The sequence below is a fragment of the Lolium perenne genome, chromosome 5 (genome assembly GCF_019359855.2).
Source record: "Lolium perenne isolate Kyuss_39 chromosome 5, Kyuss_2.0, whole genome shotgun sequence".
Taxonomy (NCBI): Eukaryota; Viridiplantae; Streptophyta; class Magnoliopsida; order Poales; family Poaceae; genus Lolium; species Lolium perenne.
The window spans coordinates 212,673,547-212,692,994 of record NC_067248.2 but is presented as its reverse complement, the minus strand read 5'-3'; the positions used below and the strand labels follow the sequence as shown (position 1 = coordinate 212,692,994).

General features: G+C 43.3%; 1 protein-coding gene and 1 long non-coding RNA gene across 3 annotated transcripts; both read right to left on the bottom strand.

Annotated features, from left to right (window-relative positions):
• Nucleotides 1–10,839: 10,839 nt before the first annotated feature.
• On the bottom strand, nt 10,840–13,244 carry LOC127301855 (uncharacterized). Of its 2 annotated transcripts, XR_007852498.2 has the most exons (4): nt 12,029–13,244; nt 11,416–11,528; nt 11,202–11,292; nt 10,840–11,117 (listed from the first exon to the last, which is right to left on the bottom strand). It is a non-coding gene; the product is annotated as an uncharacterized lncRNA (long non-coding RNA). The 2 variants fall into 2 exon arrangements; XR_011745488.1 differs by having other exon boundaries at nt 11,416–13,244.
• Nucleotides 13,245–15,747: 2,503 nt separating this feature from the next.
• On the bottom strand, nt 15,748–17,112 carry LOC127301854 (uncharacterized). Its single transcript, XM_051332132.1, has 2 exons — nt 16,449–17,112; nt 15,748–16,132 (listed from the first exon to the last, which is right to left on the bottom strand). The coding sequence occupies exons 1-2, from the start codon at nt 16,863–16,865 to the stop codon at nt 16,097–16,099; spliced, it is 453 nt and encodes a 150-aa protein (XP_051188092.1). The 5' UTR covers nt 16,866–17,112; the 3' UTR covers nt 15,748–16,096.
• Between the last annotated feature and the right edge of the window lie 2,336 nt (nt 17,113–19,448).

Here is a 19,448-nt window from a genome sequence, read left to right as displayed (position 1 = left end):
TCCTTTTGTTCTTGTTTCCAATTCGAAAACACCAAAAATATTTGTTGTTCTTCTTCAGTTTTGTAAAGTTTATTATGGAGTTCAGCGGTCTCCGGTGGTTGGAGCTTGGTTTTTATTTCATATTATTCAAGCCGCACAAGTGAAAGGCAATAATGACGATCTACGACAATTTGACTGTGGTGAGAGGCTGGTATGAACTCTATTTGTTTTCATTTTTGTACATATACTCATCTATGTGAGCATGCTTAGTTGGTTCATGTGAGGTAAATGTCATTTAATGAAAGTCTAGTAGTTCATGATCTCTCATGTTTAGCTCCAATTTATTAATATGAGTAGCATGTCATAAACATTTGCTTGCATTGTTTTATTCATAGATAGGTATGACATTGTGGTATCCTCCTCTGAATAACTCGTTTGAATTGACTTGGCACATGCTAACGCATGTATATGACTAAACAAAAAGTCAATTAAGCCTTGATGATTTACTTTGCTTCAGAGTTCTTGTATCACTTTTATGCCTCCGTTAATTTTATTTTGTCGCAAGCATGATTATGAAAGTTATTGCTCTCTTGATTGTCGCTTCCCAGTCTATTGCTAGCCTTCACTTGTACTGAGCGGGAATGCTGCTCGTGCTTCCAAATCCCTGAAAACCAAGTTATTCCAAAGTGTCCACCATAAATACCTATGCATGACATTTCAAACCATTCCAAGTAAATTTTCATGTGCTACCTTTAAAACCTTCAAAGTACTTCTCAATTTGTGTCGATGTTTTATAGCTCATGAGGAAGTATGTGGTGTTTTATCTTTCAATCTTGTCATTTACTCCTGACGGACTTTCACCAATGGACTAGTGGCACATCCGCTTATCCAATAATTTTGCAAAAAGAGCTGGCAACGGGGTGCCCAGCCCCAATTAATCAACCTTCATAAATAATTCTCTTCACATATGTTTTGCCCCAATTTATCAGTAAGCAACTTAATTTGCAAATAGACACTCCTCCATGGTATGAGAATGTTGGAAGGCACCCGAGGATTCGGTTAGCCATGGCTTGTGTAAGCAAAGGTTGGGGGGAGTGTCATCCATAATGAAACTAAAATACATGTGTAAACAAAAGAGAAGAGGGATGATCTACCTTGCTGGTAGAGATAACGTCCTTCATGGGAGCCGCTCTTGAAAGTCTGGTTGACAAGGTAGTGAGAGTGCCCACTACCATTCGTTGACAACAACAAACACCTCTCAAAACAATTTTACTTCTGTCTTTAGAAAAATGAAAAGCTCTAGCACATGTTAATCCCTGCTTCCCTCTACGAAGGGTCAATCTTTTACTTTTATGTTGAGTCACCATCCTTTCTTTGAGCACCTTCTTGAGAGCATAATTGTCATTCTTAGTGTAATATGCTTGTCCCAAAATATGATTAGCTGTGGTATAACTTTGATGCTTTTATCTTTGATAATCTTTACTTCTAGTCTTTCCATGAAATTCAGAGGTGCCTGGGCATTTATGTTTTGATGTACAAATACAGGCAAGCGAGATACCACTTTATCATATCTTTTTATGAACATTGTAATCCTGCTGATAGATATGATTCATGATGCTTATTATTAGTTTTTTGGTATCTTTTCCATGATTGACATAACTATTAGATGATTTTATTTGCATTTATCTTATTATGAATTGTCTAAGTACTCATCCATATCATGAGAATATTTACATCATATGAGCAAATGTGTTTGTGAAAGTTCTTTTATCGCACTCAGTTGTTAACTGAATTGCTTGAGGACAAGCAATAAGCTAAGCTTGGGGGGAGTTGATACGTCCAAAACGTATCTACTTTCCCGAACACTTTTGCTATTGTTTTGCCTCTAATTTATGTATTTTGGATACAACTAACACGGACTAACGCTGTTTTCAGCAGAATTGCCCTGGTGTCTTATTTTTGTGCAGAAACTCAACTTTCAGGAAAATCCCCGGAAATAATTGCGAAGGGCCTATTTTCCCAGAAGACTCACGGAGCCAGAAGGGTAGGCCAGGGGGAGGCCCACGGCCCCCACACCATAGGCCGACGCGGCCAAGGAGGGGGGCGCGCCGCCATATGGTGGGGACGCCTCGGCCAGCCCCCGACGCTCCCCTCTGGACTACTTAAGGCTTTCGACCTAAAAACGCACGGGGGTTCGACCATATTTCCAGAAGACATCCAGAACTCCGCCGCCATCGCGAAACTCCGTCTCGGGACCAGAAACTCCGTTCTGGCACCCTGTCGGGATGGGGAATTGGAGGAGATCATCGCCATCATCACCACCGACGCCTCTCCATCGACCATCCATGCTTCCCCCATCCATGTGTGAGTAATTCCCCCGCTGTAGGCTGAAGGGGATGGTAGGGATTGGATGAGATTGATCATGTAATAGTCATAAGATTGTTAGGGCATAGTGCCTAGTATCCGTTGTTGGTACTTTTATGATATTGTTGCAACTTGTTATGCTTAATGCTTGTCACTAGGACCCGAGTGCCATGATTTCAGATCTGAACATGTTATTGATTCATGATGATATTCATTGTTTTATGATCTTACCTGCAAGTTATATACACATATTGCTGTCCGGAACCCGAGGCCCCAAAGTGACAGAAATTGGGACAACCGGAGGGGAAGGCTGTGATATGAGGATCACATGTGTTCACGGAGTGTTAATGCTTTGCTCCGGTACTCTATTAAAAGGAGTACCTTAATTACCAGTAGTTTCCCTAGAGGCCCAGCTGCCACCGGCTGGTAGGACAAAAGATGTTGTGCAAGTTTCTCATTGCGAGCATGTACGACTATATACGGAACACATGCCTATGATTGTTTAGTACTTGGATACTGCTTTATTACTATCTGCAAATGCCCTGGCTTGATTGTTACATGAGTTCTCTTATCCATGCAGCGTCCGTTCATCCATCCCTATGCTTACAGTATTTTAATCCTGTTGTTTACTATAATCACTATTGTTGTCTTTGTTACACTGCTGCTTATATTTCACTACTGCTACTGCTATAAAACTGTTGCTACTGATAAACTCTTGCGAGCAAGTCTATTTCCAGGTGCAGCTGAATTGACAACTCCGCTGTTAAGGCTTACAAATATTCTTTGGCTCCCCTTGTGTCGAATCAATAAATTGGATTTTACTTCCCTTGAAGACTGTTGCGATCCCCTATACTTGTGGGTCATCACTGTTGGACACGGTACATATATAACAAGTCGTGTGTTTTAGAGAGAAGAAAAAGAGACGGATAGAAATAAGAAAATGTCACAAAAAGTTCGTACGCGATTGTCTTGCTCCTGATCGTATGCGTTAAGCTCGTTTGTGCCGATGCTTATTTTTGGGAAACCGGGTGTGACATTTTCGTTATGGCTCAGTAGCAACTTCCATGGGGTTTATGCCCGCGCATCGAAATATGTAGACCACAAGCACACGGTTCGTGTTTTTGGGCGTCAACATTGTTCCTCGCCACACACGAAAAGGGCATTTTGTGTGCAAGAGGGGGGGGGGGGGGTCATTTTGTACATCTGTAACATTTTTATTTTTTCTTCTAAAATGTTGATAATAAAATCACTGGTTTATATTTTTCTAGCATATGTGAATTATCCTGATGCCTCGTAAAACACCATTATATAGCTTTTATGTCAACACCCGGATTTTTAAGTCCAGATGCCTGTTATGCCATACATCGCAATCCCAGGAATATTGTTGTTGCGAGACATAACAGTTGAATATCATAAGTCATCATTCATTACATACCATAGTCGTCTTACAAATAGATCACATGATCCAATATTACAATAATAGTTGAACTATTGTTTCAACACACATCACAAATACATAGCGGAAGCGTAGATAGAAGGGGACTCTATAGTCCACAGGCCAACGCTTGACGTCAGGAGTAGTCCTAGTTGTCATAGACGTCCTGTTGTTCATCATCTTCATAATGCTGCTCCTCTTCATAGTCTGGCCATTTGAATAGCCAGGGACAAAGCCATGAGTACTTTAAAGTACTCGCAAACTAATACTAATGTAAGTACTAACATTTCTGGTAAGGGGGTGCTAAGCTCTAGTTTCTTTTGCATAAAGCCAATTTTAGTTCACAAGTATTTGAAATAAAGACTCTTCATGTGCTAACTAACTCAAGTGGGAACATTAGTGTCATTCCCACAACTCAATTGTATTTCAAAGTCACCAATTCAATTTCAAATCACAAGTCACCCTTCACATGTCACATTTTTGAAAAGTTCTGATGACGGAACAGTATGGCCTTTCCAACCGTCCATAACCGTGGACGCGGCTATTCGAATAGTTCTACACTCTGCAGAGGTCGTACACTTGTGCCACAACATTTGCAATAATCCGTCAGGGTTAACTGGCCCTGATTTATCACACTCCGTGTGCGCACTACCAACCATAACATTTCACTTACATAACCTAGTATAGGAATCTCTCCCCATGAGCTTGGCCTCCCAGTGAAGACAGACAGTCAGCCTGGGAACTGCACAGGGCTTGGGCCGGACATTCACCTCATATTCACGTCATATCACATCATTCCATATTTCTTTGGAGGCAGCCCTTGGCATAACCCCGATGACGCTTGTTCAGAGGGAACCCATACTAAGATACATAAACTTCTAGTTAAGCCCTACCCATATCAGGTATTGTGGGGGTACTTGTAAAATTGGAATGGTATCGCATCCGAACCCAACCATCAGTTTTTGTAAAGTTCACCATGTCATTCACAAGTCACATTCACCCTCAAAATCTTTCAATAGAATGACTCATCATTCCAAGGTCTTCAAATTCATTTCAAACTCACAAGCTCCCATCTAGAGTAGTCCATTTTAATTTAGCACTAGCATCTAAGTATGAGGGGTGCTAAGTAATTTGCTTTGCTTCTAGGCTAACATTGATACTCTGGTACTAGTCCAATACTACCAAGTGAATCATGAATCAAAAAGTATTTTGATAAAACAAAAGTAAGTAAAGCTTGTAAAGTAAAACTGGGAAATAGGATCATGAACATAAAGTAAATGGGTAATGCCTTGCTCATGGTGAGCTTTGCACTTTGCAAGGGTATTATCTTGCAACAATAGAACTTGCAATGGTGTTAGCTTGCAAGAGTATAGCTTGCCTTGGTGGTTGAGGTGATCAAAGTGCTCTTCTTCTTCTGGGTAGAATCCTTCCTCTTCCTGGTATTCTCCGGTACTAGCGTCTATACACGAATACGAGGATACAATCACCAAGCCATTCATTGGCTATTCCAAACATCACAGGTATTCACACAAACTATTCTATTCACACAATTAATACAAATTGGTGCATTGGTGGTCTTGCTTCAGGAAAAATAATTTCTTCTCATTTCATATTTAAATGATAGTTTTCATATAGTTCTTGAGGAATATTTTCCTCTCATTGAATCTTCTTTAAGATTTAATTTCTCAAACAATCACACATGAATTCAGGTTGACCTAAGTCAACCATTCATCATCATCATTTGAGAAAATGATTTAAATGAGGTAGAAATACCTCATACTATTTAACCAAGCCTATTATGATTTAAAATCTCCAAGTATTTCATGTGAGAGTAATTGACCAGGGGTTCATCCTCATATGAAGGTACTTGGGATAAGATTTAAATGAAGTGAAACACTTCATATAATTTACACAAGTTAACTAGCATCACACATTACTATGGAGTGGGTAGATGTGTTTTTCTTATTCCAGAAAAATAAGTTCCTCTCATACTAATTAAGGTGTTACTTTTAATTACTTAGCGAAATAATTCCCTCTCATTATCTTATTAAGATTTAATTTCTCTTATGAATAATATATGACCTAGGTTGACTAAGTCAACCTCTTCATACTCATCATTTAAGAAAATGATTTAAATGAGGTGAAGCACCTCATACAATTTAATCCTAATATGGTAAAGATTTAATATCATCAAATAATTCATATGAGACCTAAATGACCAGAGTCTCTACCTCATTTTGAATGGTTCATGACAAGATTTAAAATGAGAGAAAAACTCCCATGTGTTTTATCAGTAGTTTTAGACAATATCTTTGACTAGAAATAGCCATCTAGTCTTTTAATTAATTTGGGCCATGATCACTCAAGGTAACCATAGCATATTTTTGCATACACAATTAGTGCAAGTGAAATGTGAATTATAGCAATTGGATTTACTTCAAAATTCAAAGTGGTTGATTTTTAAGATTTATTTGAATGTGCAAAAGTCCCTGACTTAATCTTTTTGTCACTGTAATTCTACAACAGATCTCACAGTGATACCAGTGCCATGTTGTAGATCTTTTCAGTAGCTTTCTAACAACATCAAGTTTGTTAAATTTGGCCAAGCCAAACAGATTCTATGGGTTTTCAAAGTTGGGGCCAGTATTGAAATTGAGTTGAATTTAATTAAACGAGATTTGAATAAAAGGGCCGGCGGGAAACTGAGTTGGGCCGAATTGAATTAAAACGGCCCATGTCCAGCCCACCACGCGTCCACGCACGCGTGGGCTGTCTGACAGTGGGATCCACCAGTCAGCGAGTCATAACACCCGAAGCGGTACCGTTTGATGGTGGTCGTGCGATTAGATGCAGATCCGACGGTGCAGAGGCGGCGTCTTCGTCGGGGAGAGGGGAGCTGCTGGCACGGCGGAGTAGGGGGTCGGCGGCGAGCAGGGACTCCGGCGAGGGGCGGCGTTGATGCGAGGCGAGGTTGTCGTCGACAGCGAGTGCGCTGGTACCAACGGCGTCGCTTGAGGTGGACCGAATCGACGACGGCGATGAGCTACGGGCGCGGCAGACTCCGGTCAAATTCCGGCGATGGAGGGCCGAATCGAGGAGGGGAAGGGGTGGAGAAGGATCAGAGAGAGGAGAGGAGCAGATTGGTGTGAAGGAAGCAAGCGCGGGGGCTCTGCTTTTATAGGGTGAAGAAGTGCTGTGAGGCGCGGGTGAGGTCAACGGCGAGGTCGTCGGTCCACAGCGGCGAAGGAGCGAGGAAGGGGCGCAGGAGATAGGCGACGTCACTGCGGTACTTTGAGCATTAATGGCGCGGTACGGCGAGGCGTACGACTGTCGGGCGATGGCGCGTACTGGCGCGGCCGAGGCGGGATTTCGTCCTTGTCTCCGGCGGCGGCGGGCACGGGTCGGCTACGTCAGCGTGTCCTTCGTGTTCCCCGTGCTGCGGCGAGACTCGTGGCGAGAGAGGGGGTCCGGGGAAGGCACAGAACGTCGAGGCGACGCGTGCACCGTGGGGCGCACGGACGTGCACACGGCGACGTGGCCATGCCGTCCGTGTCGCACAGGACGTCGTGGGCGCGCGGTGGTGGGGTGCTTGTTGTCCACCATTCGATCCATGGTTCATATGTGCATGCTCAGGGGACCAAGGGGAGGCTATGGGGCAAGGTTGCTGGTGCTAGGGTTGAGAGAATAGAGAGGGAGTGAGGTGGCATGTCCATGGCCGGCATGGTTAGGGATTGCTATGTGTGGCTCTCCTCCTAGGTTGCTATTGGGTTTAATAGAGATAAAAGGGACCAGGGGACAAGGTAGAGTGGTTTAGGGCATTAGGGTTGGGTGTAGGACACTATTTCAAATAGTGTTGTTTGTCCCCTTTTTGTATTTCATCAATTTTTGCCCAAATTTGATTGAGTCCAAATGGCTACCAATTTTGAAAATGGGGTGTTTAGTTGAGTTGCAAATGATCAGAGAGAATGAGAGGTGGTGGTGGAATTTTCAAATTCAAAGATTGGCAAAAATGCTAAGTGTGAGATTGTTCCAAATATTAAAAAGTCCTAACTTTGCATGAGCATAGATTTTTATCCAAAGTGAATTTGGCATGGTTGTCTTTACAAAAGTTGTTCATCTTGATGTCCTCTTGGATGACATGCAAAGAGTTGAGAAAGTTTAGTTTGAAAATATTGAATTGCAGAGGCTCAAAGTAGTGACCAGAATATAATTGTCAGAATTGACCATCATCATATGTGAGCACAATTTGGGTTTGAATTTGATTTGATTTGTGTTTCTTTGATTCCAAAAGTTGTAATAAGTATTTAGTAACATAATACAACTAATGGTGAAGACCAAAATGGTCTAGGGTCAAGATTTATAAAAATGGCATAAACCATATGTGAGGGTTTTGTGAATTTCTAACTTTTATTCTTTTATTTTTCTTTGCTTTATTTTGACAAGGGTGAGGTTTATTTGGGGTTAGAATAAGTTGGGTAAAGGGTTCAAACCATTTTGGGGCAATGTGAGTGCCTAGGTCAAGATTTAATATTTTGGTTAAGTGCCACATATACCTCTATGCATATGTTTGATTTTATTTTATCTCTCACTTGAATTGGTTGGTAAATACTTGTTGAGTGTGTTGATGTATTTCAAATCATCTATCAAGGTCAACACTCAAGGTTGGAGCATTTGCAAAGAGTAGCCATAGGCTTGCATATGCCTTTTTCTTAATTAAGATCATTTCTTTTTATTTTGTTTTTCAAAGATTGATGACAAGAGAGATGAGGTTTAGGGTTTGGTAAGTTTTGCAATGGTTCACCATCATTTAGCAAAGTAATAAAAGTAGGGTTCAAAATTTACATATTAGGCTACATGCCCACATATGTCTTTTCCTTTAATTTCGGTTTTTCAAAATAGATCCAAATGATTTTTGAGAAGGTTAGGGTTTAGGGTTTTTTCTTATTTGATTTCTTTCTCTTTTATTTTATTTGGTTGGTGATCTTCACTTGATCACTTTAGGATTTTAGGGTTTAGCACATAAGCATAATAACACTCATCATGGCAAAACACAAATATTAGGTATGAGCACTATGCATAGCACCCAATGTAAGAAAAGTTTTTGTTGGTTCACATTTTTGGAAAAAGAAAATTCATTTTCTCTTTGTTTTGAAATTTGGGGTGTTACATTTTAATATAATAAATTATAATTCAATTATTTTATTATTCCTCATAAAATGAATGGCTTATAGTTTCCTTAATGAAATGAGCCAGATTTTCACCGCTTTACTCTCACGTTTATCAACCAATACTACTCCCTCCGTAAAAAAAGGTGTTCTAACTTTATCTAGATACGGATGTATATCTAACTAAAATGCATCTAGATACATCCGTATCTGGATAAAAGTGAGATAACTTTTTTTTAGACAGAGGGGGTATATTTATTTACTATTATTCATACAAATGTTCATTAATGATATTTTCACCAATTAGTATAGTCTTATATAATATTTTTGTTACAGCGTCCAAAGATTGACACACTTAAGCTCGTCGTGTATGTGTAAATTAGGGCATCTCCAGCGGCGCGACGCATTTCGGACGCCCAAATTGTCCGCTCGCGTCCGTTTGCGTCGCCTGGCGGACGCCAAAATGACCGCGAGGGGCGAAATGTCCGTTTGCGTCGGGGGCTACCTCCAGCGGTCCGACGCATTTTGGACATGCAAGTGTTTTTTTTGTGCTACTTCTTTTCAATTTTGTTCTATGATCAAGTTTTAAACGCGAAAAAGTTGTACTCAATGATGTCATGTTGGTCGAATCGAATAGATTATAGCCTAAATAATTAACCGGATACTTAATCGACTAGATTCAAACATATTTAACATACAAAGAAGAAGAAAATTATAAACATATAAACTAAAACTATTTTTTGGCCTTCTTGTTAGAAGGCCCTGCCTCGTCGTCGAAACTCCTGCGCCTCTTGCTTGTCACCTCCTCGTCCTCACTCGGCGTGGAGGTAGGGTCGCTGGGCGTGGAGCCCGGATCACTTGGCGTCGCAGGGGATTCCCACCAATGCAGAAATCCGGGTGACTTGCCCTCGCTCTCCGAGTCGGACGACAGCGTGTAGTCGCTCATGGCGTGCCGGTGTTGGAGAAGAAGAAGAAGAGGAAGAAGAAGGAGGCGGTTGAACTTGAATTACCGTGGGGGTTATAATGTGCGCGGATTAACGGCGGCACGTATAACGAAGAGGCCGGCGGTTGCTCTTCCGCGGCGGTTCGGCGCTCCATTGATCGCCGCGGTTGCCACACCGGCGCGCGTTGTGAATTCGAGGCCGATTGAACCTAGGTCGCTGCCATGAGGGCCCGTGGGGAAGCGAGCGGACGCTCGGCGCGACCGCCTAGCGTCCGTGGAGACGCAAACCTGGCGCATATTTGGGCCAGGTTTGCATCTCCGCGGACGGCCCGGTCACTTTGCGTCGCGCCGCTGGAGAGGGTGCCAGATGCATTTCCGGTCCGCGCAGACGCAAACGGTCGCTCAGCGTCCGTTTGCGTCGCGTCGCTGGAGTTGCCCTTAGGTGAACAATCTTGAAGGAGAGAGCAAGAATAAAGGTTGTGTGGTTCACCTTGATTTATTTTTGTTCAAGTTGGATTGGATATCTGAGTAAAAACTCTGAATGAAAAAGACACACTACAACACAAAAGACATGTGGAGACGTTAAATTTTGGCAGTAAAGACGCTTTATTTCGTCCCTAGATGGTTGTAGAGTCGTCTCTCAAAAGCGTCGTAAGAACGTCTTCTTATGCACCGTCTCAAAATCCATAGAGACGTATTGAAAGCGTCTCTAGGTAAATGGAGACGTTCTATAAAGCATCTCTATGCCCCTTTGAGACGCAGTTACAGCTGACCATAAAGCTGCCTTTGCGTGACGTCTCTACGAGATGTTAAGACATTAAGGCGTGTTAATGGGAGAAATTCATTTTAATTTTTCAAATGTTCAAATTGTCGACTCATGTGAGAAATAAGTGCAACTTGCAAATCAATATACATGTGCAATGCATTTCAGTAAATAAATATATTAACCAAGGAAAATCGTACTTTACAACTTAAGTGTACATACATATAAACGAGGGGCAAGAATAAAAAGAACTTCCGTACACATGTACTTCTAACCTTCTAAGTAGCTAGAATCTATCTATACATATGAACGAGGGGGAAGAATAAAAGAACGCCAGTACTCATGTACTTCTAAGTAGCTGGAATCTATCTAAAGTTTTGTATGTACTTCAACACCGACAGGTCTTCACTGCAACATCCCTTGTGGTCTTTCATAGTGCGCTTCATTAAAATTCTGCCATAAAAATTTCTGCAAGAAATTTGAAATATCAGTGATAACTCTTCAAAAAAAAAAGATTATTAATTTAGTTACTTATTAACTGAAGGTGGATACCTAACCATTTGCAGCACTGTTAGTGATTGTTCAACATTTGCCAAAATATGCACCCTCTTATCATCAGGGGTAACTAGAAATGATCATAACCCTACATAGAACAATTTAACTAAGGTTAGAGAATACAAAAAAAAATAAAGACAAAATATGGAAAACAATAGTGGGTAATATTTTGCAAGAACTTGCAGCGTGCTATTACAAAATATGTTACCACCTATTGAAAACATAAGGCTCCAAACTTGTAGCGTGCTAATCCTTATGATGCATCTTAAGAACCTTCACTTCTGGGCAGTACAATTTGAACCGTTGATGCATTTTAGTTGAAGCCTATGAGGAAAAAAGGGTTTGTGACATTGATTGGAGACAATAAGGTAAAAATGATGAAGGGCACCGAAGAACCTGAGCTATATAATATATCCATAAGGTTTACACAGTGATCTCTTTGTATCAAGCAATGCAGCAACATGAATTTCTTATTAAGTGATGCAGGGGATGCAACACCACTGATTTATTACTAGCGTTAAGCAACAAGTACATACAACCTGATGAAGAAACATTATTATGATGCATCTTCAGAACTATATCAATTTCTCTACTGGGTAGTACAATTTGAAGCTTTAATTAATTTTATTTGGAAGTCTATCAAGAAACAAGGCTAGTGGCATTGATTAGAGACAACGTAAGGGAAAAAAAGGATGAAAGGTACCAAAGAATGTGAGATATATAATATATCCACAAGCATACTAATTGGTTTCGATTATATAAGCGATGTAACTTACATCTCAATAAGACATGAAGAACTGAAGCAAGGTCAAGGCTAAATTAACCTGAAAATGCTAGATAAGGATATGGCCATCACTATGCTGCTTGAATAGACTGTAGATGTAGTCAATTGGTTGAATGGACTGTAGATGTAGTCAATTGGTTGAATAGACTGTAGTTGTAGTCAATTTCTGCATGGTGCACTTAATTGGAAGGTTACACAAGCTTCATATAGGCATTCCTTAAAATATAGAACTAGTTCGACGTTAGTAAAATACCAGTAAATCCACTTAGTCTAAGTAAATCACTTTCGGTGAGTACTTTGTATGGACTACAAATGAATGACAAGTACTCAAAAATCTCATTGGTAGAAGTTCAAGAATATATTTGCATACCAAAATGGAAAATTTTGAATATAAGTCTGGGGCCACCTAATCCAACATTGAATTAGTTCAAGATATCAACAAGTCCCGTTTGTTCATGCTTATATCATAAAATTGACAAGTTCCAAGGATTAATTAGCTGACACATTTGTCCACGATTACCTGCAGACTGTATGCTCCAATCTAGCACTAGGTTGAGTGATGATAATATCACGTTTTTTGCCTGTTTGTGTTCAGACCATATGAATAAAACTATTAGCTAGATTGATTGATCGAAAAAGGAAGAAATACTCATTTCCTGACATCTTACAAGGGTTATTCGAGTGACTGCAGAGACATACCAATTAGATAGATGCAGGCTCGGTTTAGAAAAGACACAAGCTGAGATTAGATTAGTACTTAGTAGTACATGAACATACCTTTGTCGATGTGGATCCATGACTCCATGGAGTTGGTTGGCTGCAACTCTGCAATGCGCCATGGGCAGGTGCGGGACAGTGGGGGAACTGAGACTGGGGAACTGAGACTGCCGCAGCAGCATGGGAGAGGGCACCGCCACACGAGTACGGGCTGGATCGAGTCTTTTTGTAGCACGGCACCAGCGTTCAAGAGTGGAGGGAGATCTTGTACCGGCGAGGGGAGTAGAGGCGCCGCCAGTCGTTGCGCTGATTTCGCCGGAGAGACACCGCCAGGGGGTCTAGTGGTGGCGCTAGGTTTCCACTTTTTATTTTAGCGGTAGGTTTCCACAGTACGAGACGGGAGAGAGATTGTAGAGGTAGCCTAGAGTTTTTTTTTGTAAGGGGTGGGAATGGTGAATCTTGTCACGCTGAGACGACCTGTAAAACGTCTTCGAAATCGTCTCAAGTCAGGGCCTAGATTGTCATGTAAAGACGAACACAAAAGCGACTAAAATAGAGCGTCTCTACGTGTCATTTTTCTTGTAGTGACAGTTGTACGCATGACTGCCATTTTGTCGCCATGTCCATATCTGTCCATGCAAAACAGAACACCCCAGCTTTTGGTTAGTAGTAATCAACCTAGGGCTGCACTAACTCAATTGACTATTAGAGCATTGACCACCCGTACATGCGATGTCCCACTGTACATTCTCTTTCCCTCTCTTCTTCGACAATGAGGGTTGTGCATGTGACCAGCAACACCCCGTTTTCGCTTTTGAACACGGATGTCACTCGAGCATCGTACGTCCCCCCTAAGCTCCCAAGATTAAACTAATTAGGTCGGCCTAGCCTACGTATGTATGCACACTGTCCCAAACGGAGAGGAGATATATATATGCGTCGCGTGAACAGTTTCGAGTTTGCCCCCAGAATCGGAGACCAAGCAAGCTCACCCTTATCAAGAAGTAAAGGAGATGCTTGTGAGCATATCTACCTGGACCGGTGATTACCTAGTAGTGTATAAAAACATACTTTACTGAAGGACTGCAGCTAATATGTGTGGGTTATATCATCGTCCTGCGTGCTAACTTTGACCGTTAGTCGTAGCTTTCGGAGCCTACACACCTGGCATCAAGGGGCTGCATATAGGCATGGTTTTGCTAGTATTTTTCTTTTTCTTTTTCCTTATTGTTGATCGAACTCCCATAGTAGGTGGTGTAAACTGCTGGTGATGTATATGATGATCTCTAGACAAATAGACGTTATATGAATTAAATGATGAAGTGCCACGTGAGTGGATATATAGGAAATGAATCCAAATCTGCGAATCGCTCATGATATGATCTTCTACATCCTAGGTCTTTGCGTTCCGTTATGTGGCTTATGTTTTTCATGTAACATTTAGATTAATGCTTCAAACAATTTTGTCTTATTCATATTACCATATAATCTAGAGTCAATAAGTTTCCATGAGGAACTACATAACCCAATGTTCGTTAATCAACATTTTTTTGTTGAGGTCTATCCCGTAGAGGTGGCCTCCTCCTTCGCCGGAGGTGGTTGCTCGGCTGGTTGTAGCGGATCTCACGATCTCATGTCTAGTCCCTCCCGGTGGCTACTTGCAGAGGCATGTCTGTTGGTGAGAACTGAACCCTAACATTGGTCATGAGAAAGGTGACAACGGCATCTATGCGCCATACCTAAGGCATAGCGGTGTAGCCACCGTCCGCTCACTCGAGCTGCTCTTGAGGAAACCCTAGATTTGGGTGTCTCGAATCAGACTATGGTACGTATTCAGGGTCGCTCTTTTTTAAGCACATTGTTTATGGAGCAGGTGCGCGGGATGGTAAAAGGAACAAGAGGTAGAGTGGTGTGCATGTATCGGGTAACAGGATCTGACCTCCTCTCAACCGTAAGATTACAGAGACCCAGCCCAACAGGATCTGACCAAAATGACCCCGTAGTACACACGCACCGCAGAGGGGCGCAGAGGTAGCACCTGGCCTTTAAGCCGGGCCACGCGACGCAGCTGCACCCACTCTGCATCTGCATGCGCTGTACTGACCTAGCACGCCCCAGAATCAAAGGTACCCCGCCATCGTTTGGATCGGCTCACTTCAAATCAGAATTCATTCAGAGAGGGGCAGCGAGGGAGTGGCCGGCCGATGCCGCGCACCCGGCTGCAGGCCGCAGCCGGTGCCGGCCCTCCCTCTCGATCGGCTCTCCTCCATCCTCCTGCCTCCTGCCTCCTCTGCGCCCTTCCATGAATCTCTATTTTTTCCCACTGTGCTGGGCAGGGCAGGGCATGCCACCCCATCGCTCTGCGTGCAAGGGGCCGGCCGGAGCAGGGCGGAGCGGCAGCGATTGACAGCTAAGTCACCTCATTAAATTGAACACTGTGCCGCCGGTGATCACCAGGTAGGAGGAGGATGGGGCGGAGGAGCATTACACGACAGCGTGGGAGATCCATCGATGTGCTAGGGCCCCTCACCCTCCTGCTGCGACCTTTATTTCTCACTCCGGTCGCCAGTCTCCGGCCGGTCTCCAGCCCCGCCCCGCAAGAGGACAGATTACACTTAGATAATCATCCATCCATGATCCATCGTCGCCTTTGGCTTTCTCCCACGCCACAACCAGCTTAACAAATCCCTGCCAACTTTGGAGGCGAGCGCTGTGGTCTGGTATACTACTATACTACTCCTACCTTCTTGTATTTTGGATCATCTTTTGGAATGGGCCAGCTCAGCTTTGACCGGCTTAGCTGTAGTTGCATGCATGCACTACTGCGTTCAAAAAATCGGCATGCATGCGTTTGGTTGTCGGATTAAATCATGCATGTGACGGCAGGGTCTTGAGAGAGAGGCCTTCATTGAACTCAAAGCTAGCAGCAGACTACTTTGTTCATCGGGAATTAAAAGGGAGCGGGGAGAGCAGGGTGTGGCGATTGCAGACAAGCATAGGAACAGCTACGTACAATACAAGGACCACCACACCATATGCCCATGTGAGGAAAAATATACTACTCCCCTTCTCAGTACAAAACATTCAGAGCCACAGCTAGAGAGGAGTTCATTAATTTGACTACTACTAGTACATGCAACTATCCATCTACCAAGATGAGCAAAAAATCCGTTTTACACACCACGAGAAAACGGTAACAAGTAATCTGCCAATGCACACATGCTTAGTTTGCTTCTCCAATGAACCAACAAATCTGTCATATCATCAACAAGTATGTAGATGATGGACATCGATCAAGTTGGAAGGCAAATCACCACCCAAATCACACAAATTAACAACTACTTCGCTAATATATCATTCCTCTGTCCGCTTGGTCAATGAGCTTGCTGCTTCACTCTCTCGTGCCTCCTCCTTGACCTCCAAGATCCTGAAAATTGGTGCATGCATTTCGGTTTGTCATTAACAGAACAGGGAAAAATATGTACTCTCCTGTTACCAAGTACAAATGCGAAAAATATGCGATGCATGTTTCCGGCTCCAAACTTTGAGAAATCCCTGGATACAGAGAAAATGTGACGAAGGAGTACAGCGCAAAGAGGTTCTTGCAGTTCCAGGTGGTTTTGAAGATTTGAAAAATGTCAATTCGGCAGGCGGATGGGACAATGCATGCCACTATCGTAGCGCGTACAGCGCGGTACTGCTTGGGTTACTTGAGAAAAGATGTTACTGGATTGGTTAATTACCGTGTGGGCTTCGGCGGACGACGTGCCGGCTGCGGCGTCGGCGGCGCTGGCCTTCTTGGATGCCTTCTTGAAGCCGAGCAGTTCCTTCCACCGGATGTTGGGCGCGCGGGGCGCGCGCCCGTGGCGGCCGTCTTCGGTGCGCAGCTCCTCGCGCAGCGTGGTGGGCCGACCGTGCGGAGCTTCCCGGAGCGGAAGGAGGCGGCCCTTGGAGAAGAGCTCGTCGGCGGCGCCCATCATGGAGGGGCGGCCGCCGACGGAGAACTCGAAGTCGGCGTCCCCCGGCGCGCGCGCCGACAGCGCAGTGGCCGGCGGCGGCTCCAGCGCGAAGTCGCTGGAGAAGGACATCCGCGGCGCCATGAAGGACGACGAGGACGACGACTGGTGGTGCTCCGGGTTGTACATGTTAACACATGCCATGCATTGTCCTCACGAGCCTCTGGGTACCCTCCCTCTGCCGCACCGCGAACCACCGGCAGGCCGCTCCCGTGCCCCCCTCTATAGCTTGGCTGATTGCCTCTAGCTGGCTAGGAGAGGAGTGGCAAGGCAACTAGTCACTCACTGGGAGAACTCTTCTAGCTAGTGAGTGGAGCTCGTGTGTGGGTGGGTGGCCAATGGCTGTACTTGCTGTTTGTGGGCTGTGAGGTGAGTGCTGAGTAGTGTGGGGCTGGGTTTATATAGCGGGATGGGCAAGGGAGGGATCGAGTGGAAGATAGCTCAAGAGGAAGTGTATGTTTGCAAAATGCGAACTGCGCGTGTGCATGGGACGCTGACGGACGGATGGATGGATGGAGGCGGAATGTGCGTCAAGGCGTGGTAGCATCTAGATCTGCCGTACGTGGAGCGTGCTAGGCCGAGCTGAGTGAAGAAGATGGTCCATGATTCATGGATGGATGACTAGAGAGTAGAGAGGGATTGGCTTTTCAAGTTCTAATTAATTAGACACAAATCACACAGCGCAGCATATCTAGTATTCAACTTCAGGAACTAGTGTTGTATTTAACCTAGATCAACGCTGGGATTTGAAATTCAAACTTCGGCATGATCTCTGCGTATTTCAAAATGTGGGGTAAACTAAAACTTCAAGCCTAAAATGGTTGCAACCTAGCCTTGGCATTGTGTACTTTAGAATTAGAAATCACCTTAACACATTTCGATTTGAATTTAAATTTAAGTTTTGACTTTGTCAAACTTGAATTCAAATAATTTAAATCAATACCTATGTTATTGATTCATATATTCTCACAATTATCTCAAACAATATAATACACATCTCAAATACAAGATCCTATACATATAATCTTTTAGAAATTATAAAATTCAAATTTGGAACCTGAATTATGTAATTAGAGACAAAATTCAAACATTAGTAATAAAACAAAATCAAATAAAAATATGGAATAATGATCAAAATCTTCAAAATTTCATTCAATATCGGGATAAAAAAATACTTACATAGTCATTTACAAGCTCAATCCAAAAGGATAAAATTACAGAGAGAAAACCCCATTCAAACCTACAAATACATAAAGGAAAAACCTATCTAAAATTACTACCTATCTACCATAGATCTATCTATCTCCATAGCCATCTCAATCTATCTTCACTTGATCTTCTTTGACCTACACACACACAACAAAATCAAGGGGGTTCTGTTAGAAATGTTGCCTCCACCGGTTGTGAAGCCATTTTTAAAATTTTGAGTCGAAAAGTATTACTTCCAGGAAGAACTCTTGGAAGAAAAATTAAAATGACAGGGAAGTTTTTTGTTTAAACAAAGGCAACCTGGCACATTTCTTTCGTTTAAAGCACTTCTGCAATAGGAATAATCCCGATTGGATCTTGCTTATCAAATCATTAGGCAACAACAAAGACAACACTCTTAAACCACTTATCATGATCAACATCATAACATTAGGCAACATTAAGGCAGTGTTGACTGCCAAAACCCACCGGCGGGCAGCGACTGTCAACACTGTAGAGCCGGGAACAACCTAGAGCTGCGGCTGGCTGAGGTCCCTCCGAGCGACGGCCCGCAAAGCACTTCTGGTCACACACCCGATGCTGATTGCAAGGGCGTGCCACCTGACCTATACCTGGTCAGGAAGGTGATGGAGATGCCTCGCTTAGTTTCCTGCATGGCATACACGTAAACATTAAATACGAGCCTCGATCGGCTCTCAGGTTATCCTGTGAATCGGCTCAAGGAGCCGATCCACCCATGATTCGTACGGGGTGCACGAATATATGGTGGTCCTGCTTGATCAAGATAAAGCTAATTAGATCTACGACGATTTAGGGTTTTCACCGCATAATCGGATCATCCTACTCCAGGTTGGGCCTCGCGGCCACGTACGGTGATCGTAAGCCGATCCTAAACAAGGCCTAAAAACCAACACGAAGTTGATCCTCGGAACATCCTGTTTAGGACTTGCGAACGACACCCTACGTGCCGCTGGATCCTCCCCCCCTTTGTAAGGCCTAACTATTGCAGATATTAAACTAATCCTTGTAGAACAAGGAGCAATCGTAACGGATCAGATCTACTAAATAATGATCAAGCGGGGTGCCGCCCCCACACCTAAGATAGGTGTGAGGGCGGCTAGATATGCAAGGGTTGCACTACGCTAGCATGTTACGCGAAGAACTATGCTAACCCTAACAAATCTATGATAACTACGTTGCTCGCCATCAACAAGGCTTCAGTACGAGCAACGCATGAACAACGTGGAGCTTGTGCTGCCTAGATCGCAAGATGCGATCTAGGCAGCATGTCGCTTACCGGATAGAAACCCTCGAGACGAAGGAGTTGGCGATGCGCCGAGATTGGTTTGTTTGGTTGAACGTGAGTTGTTGTTTATTCCATAAACCCTAGATACATATTTATAGTCCAAGGGACTTTCTAACGAGGGAATAATCCCACCGTGCACGAGACAAACTCTAACTTTTAATCTAAGATGAAATCTACTATAATTAAAGATACACGGGCAATCTAGCCCAAAT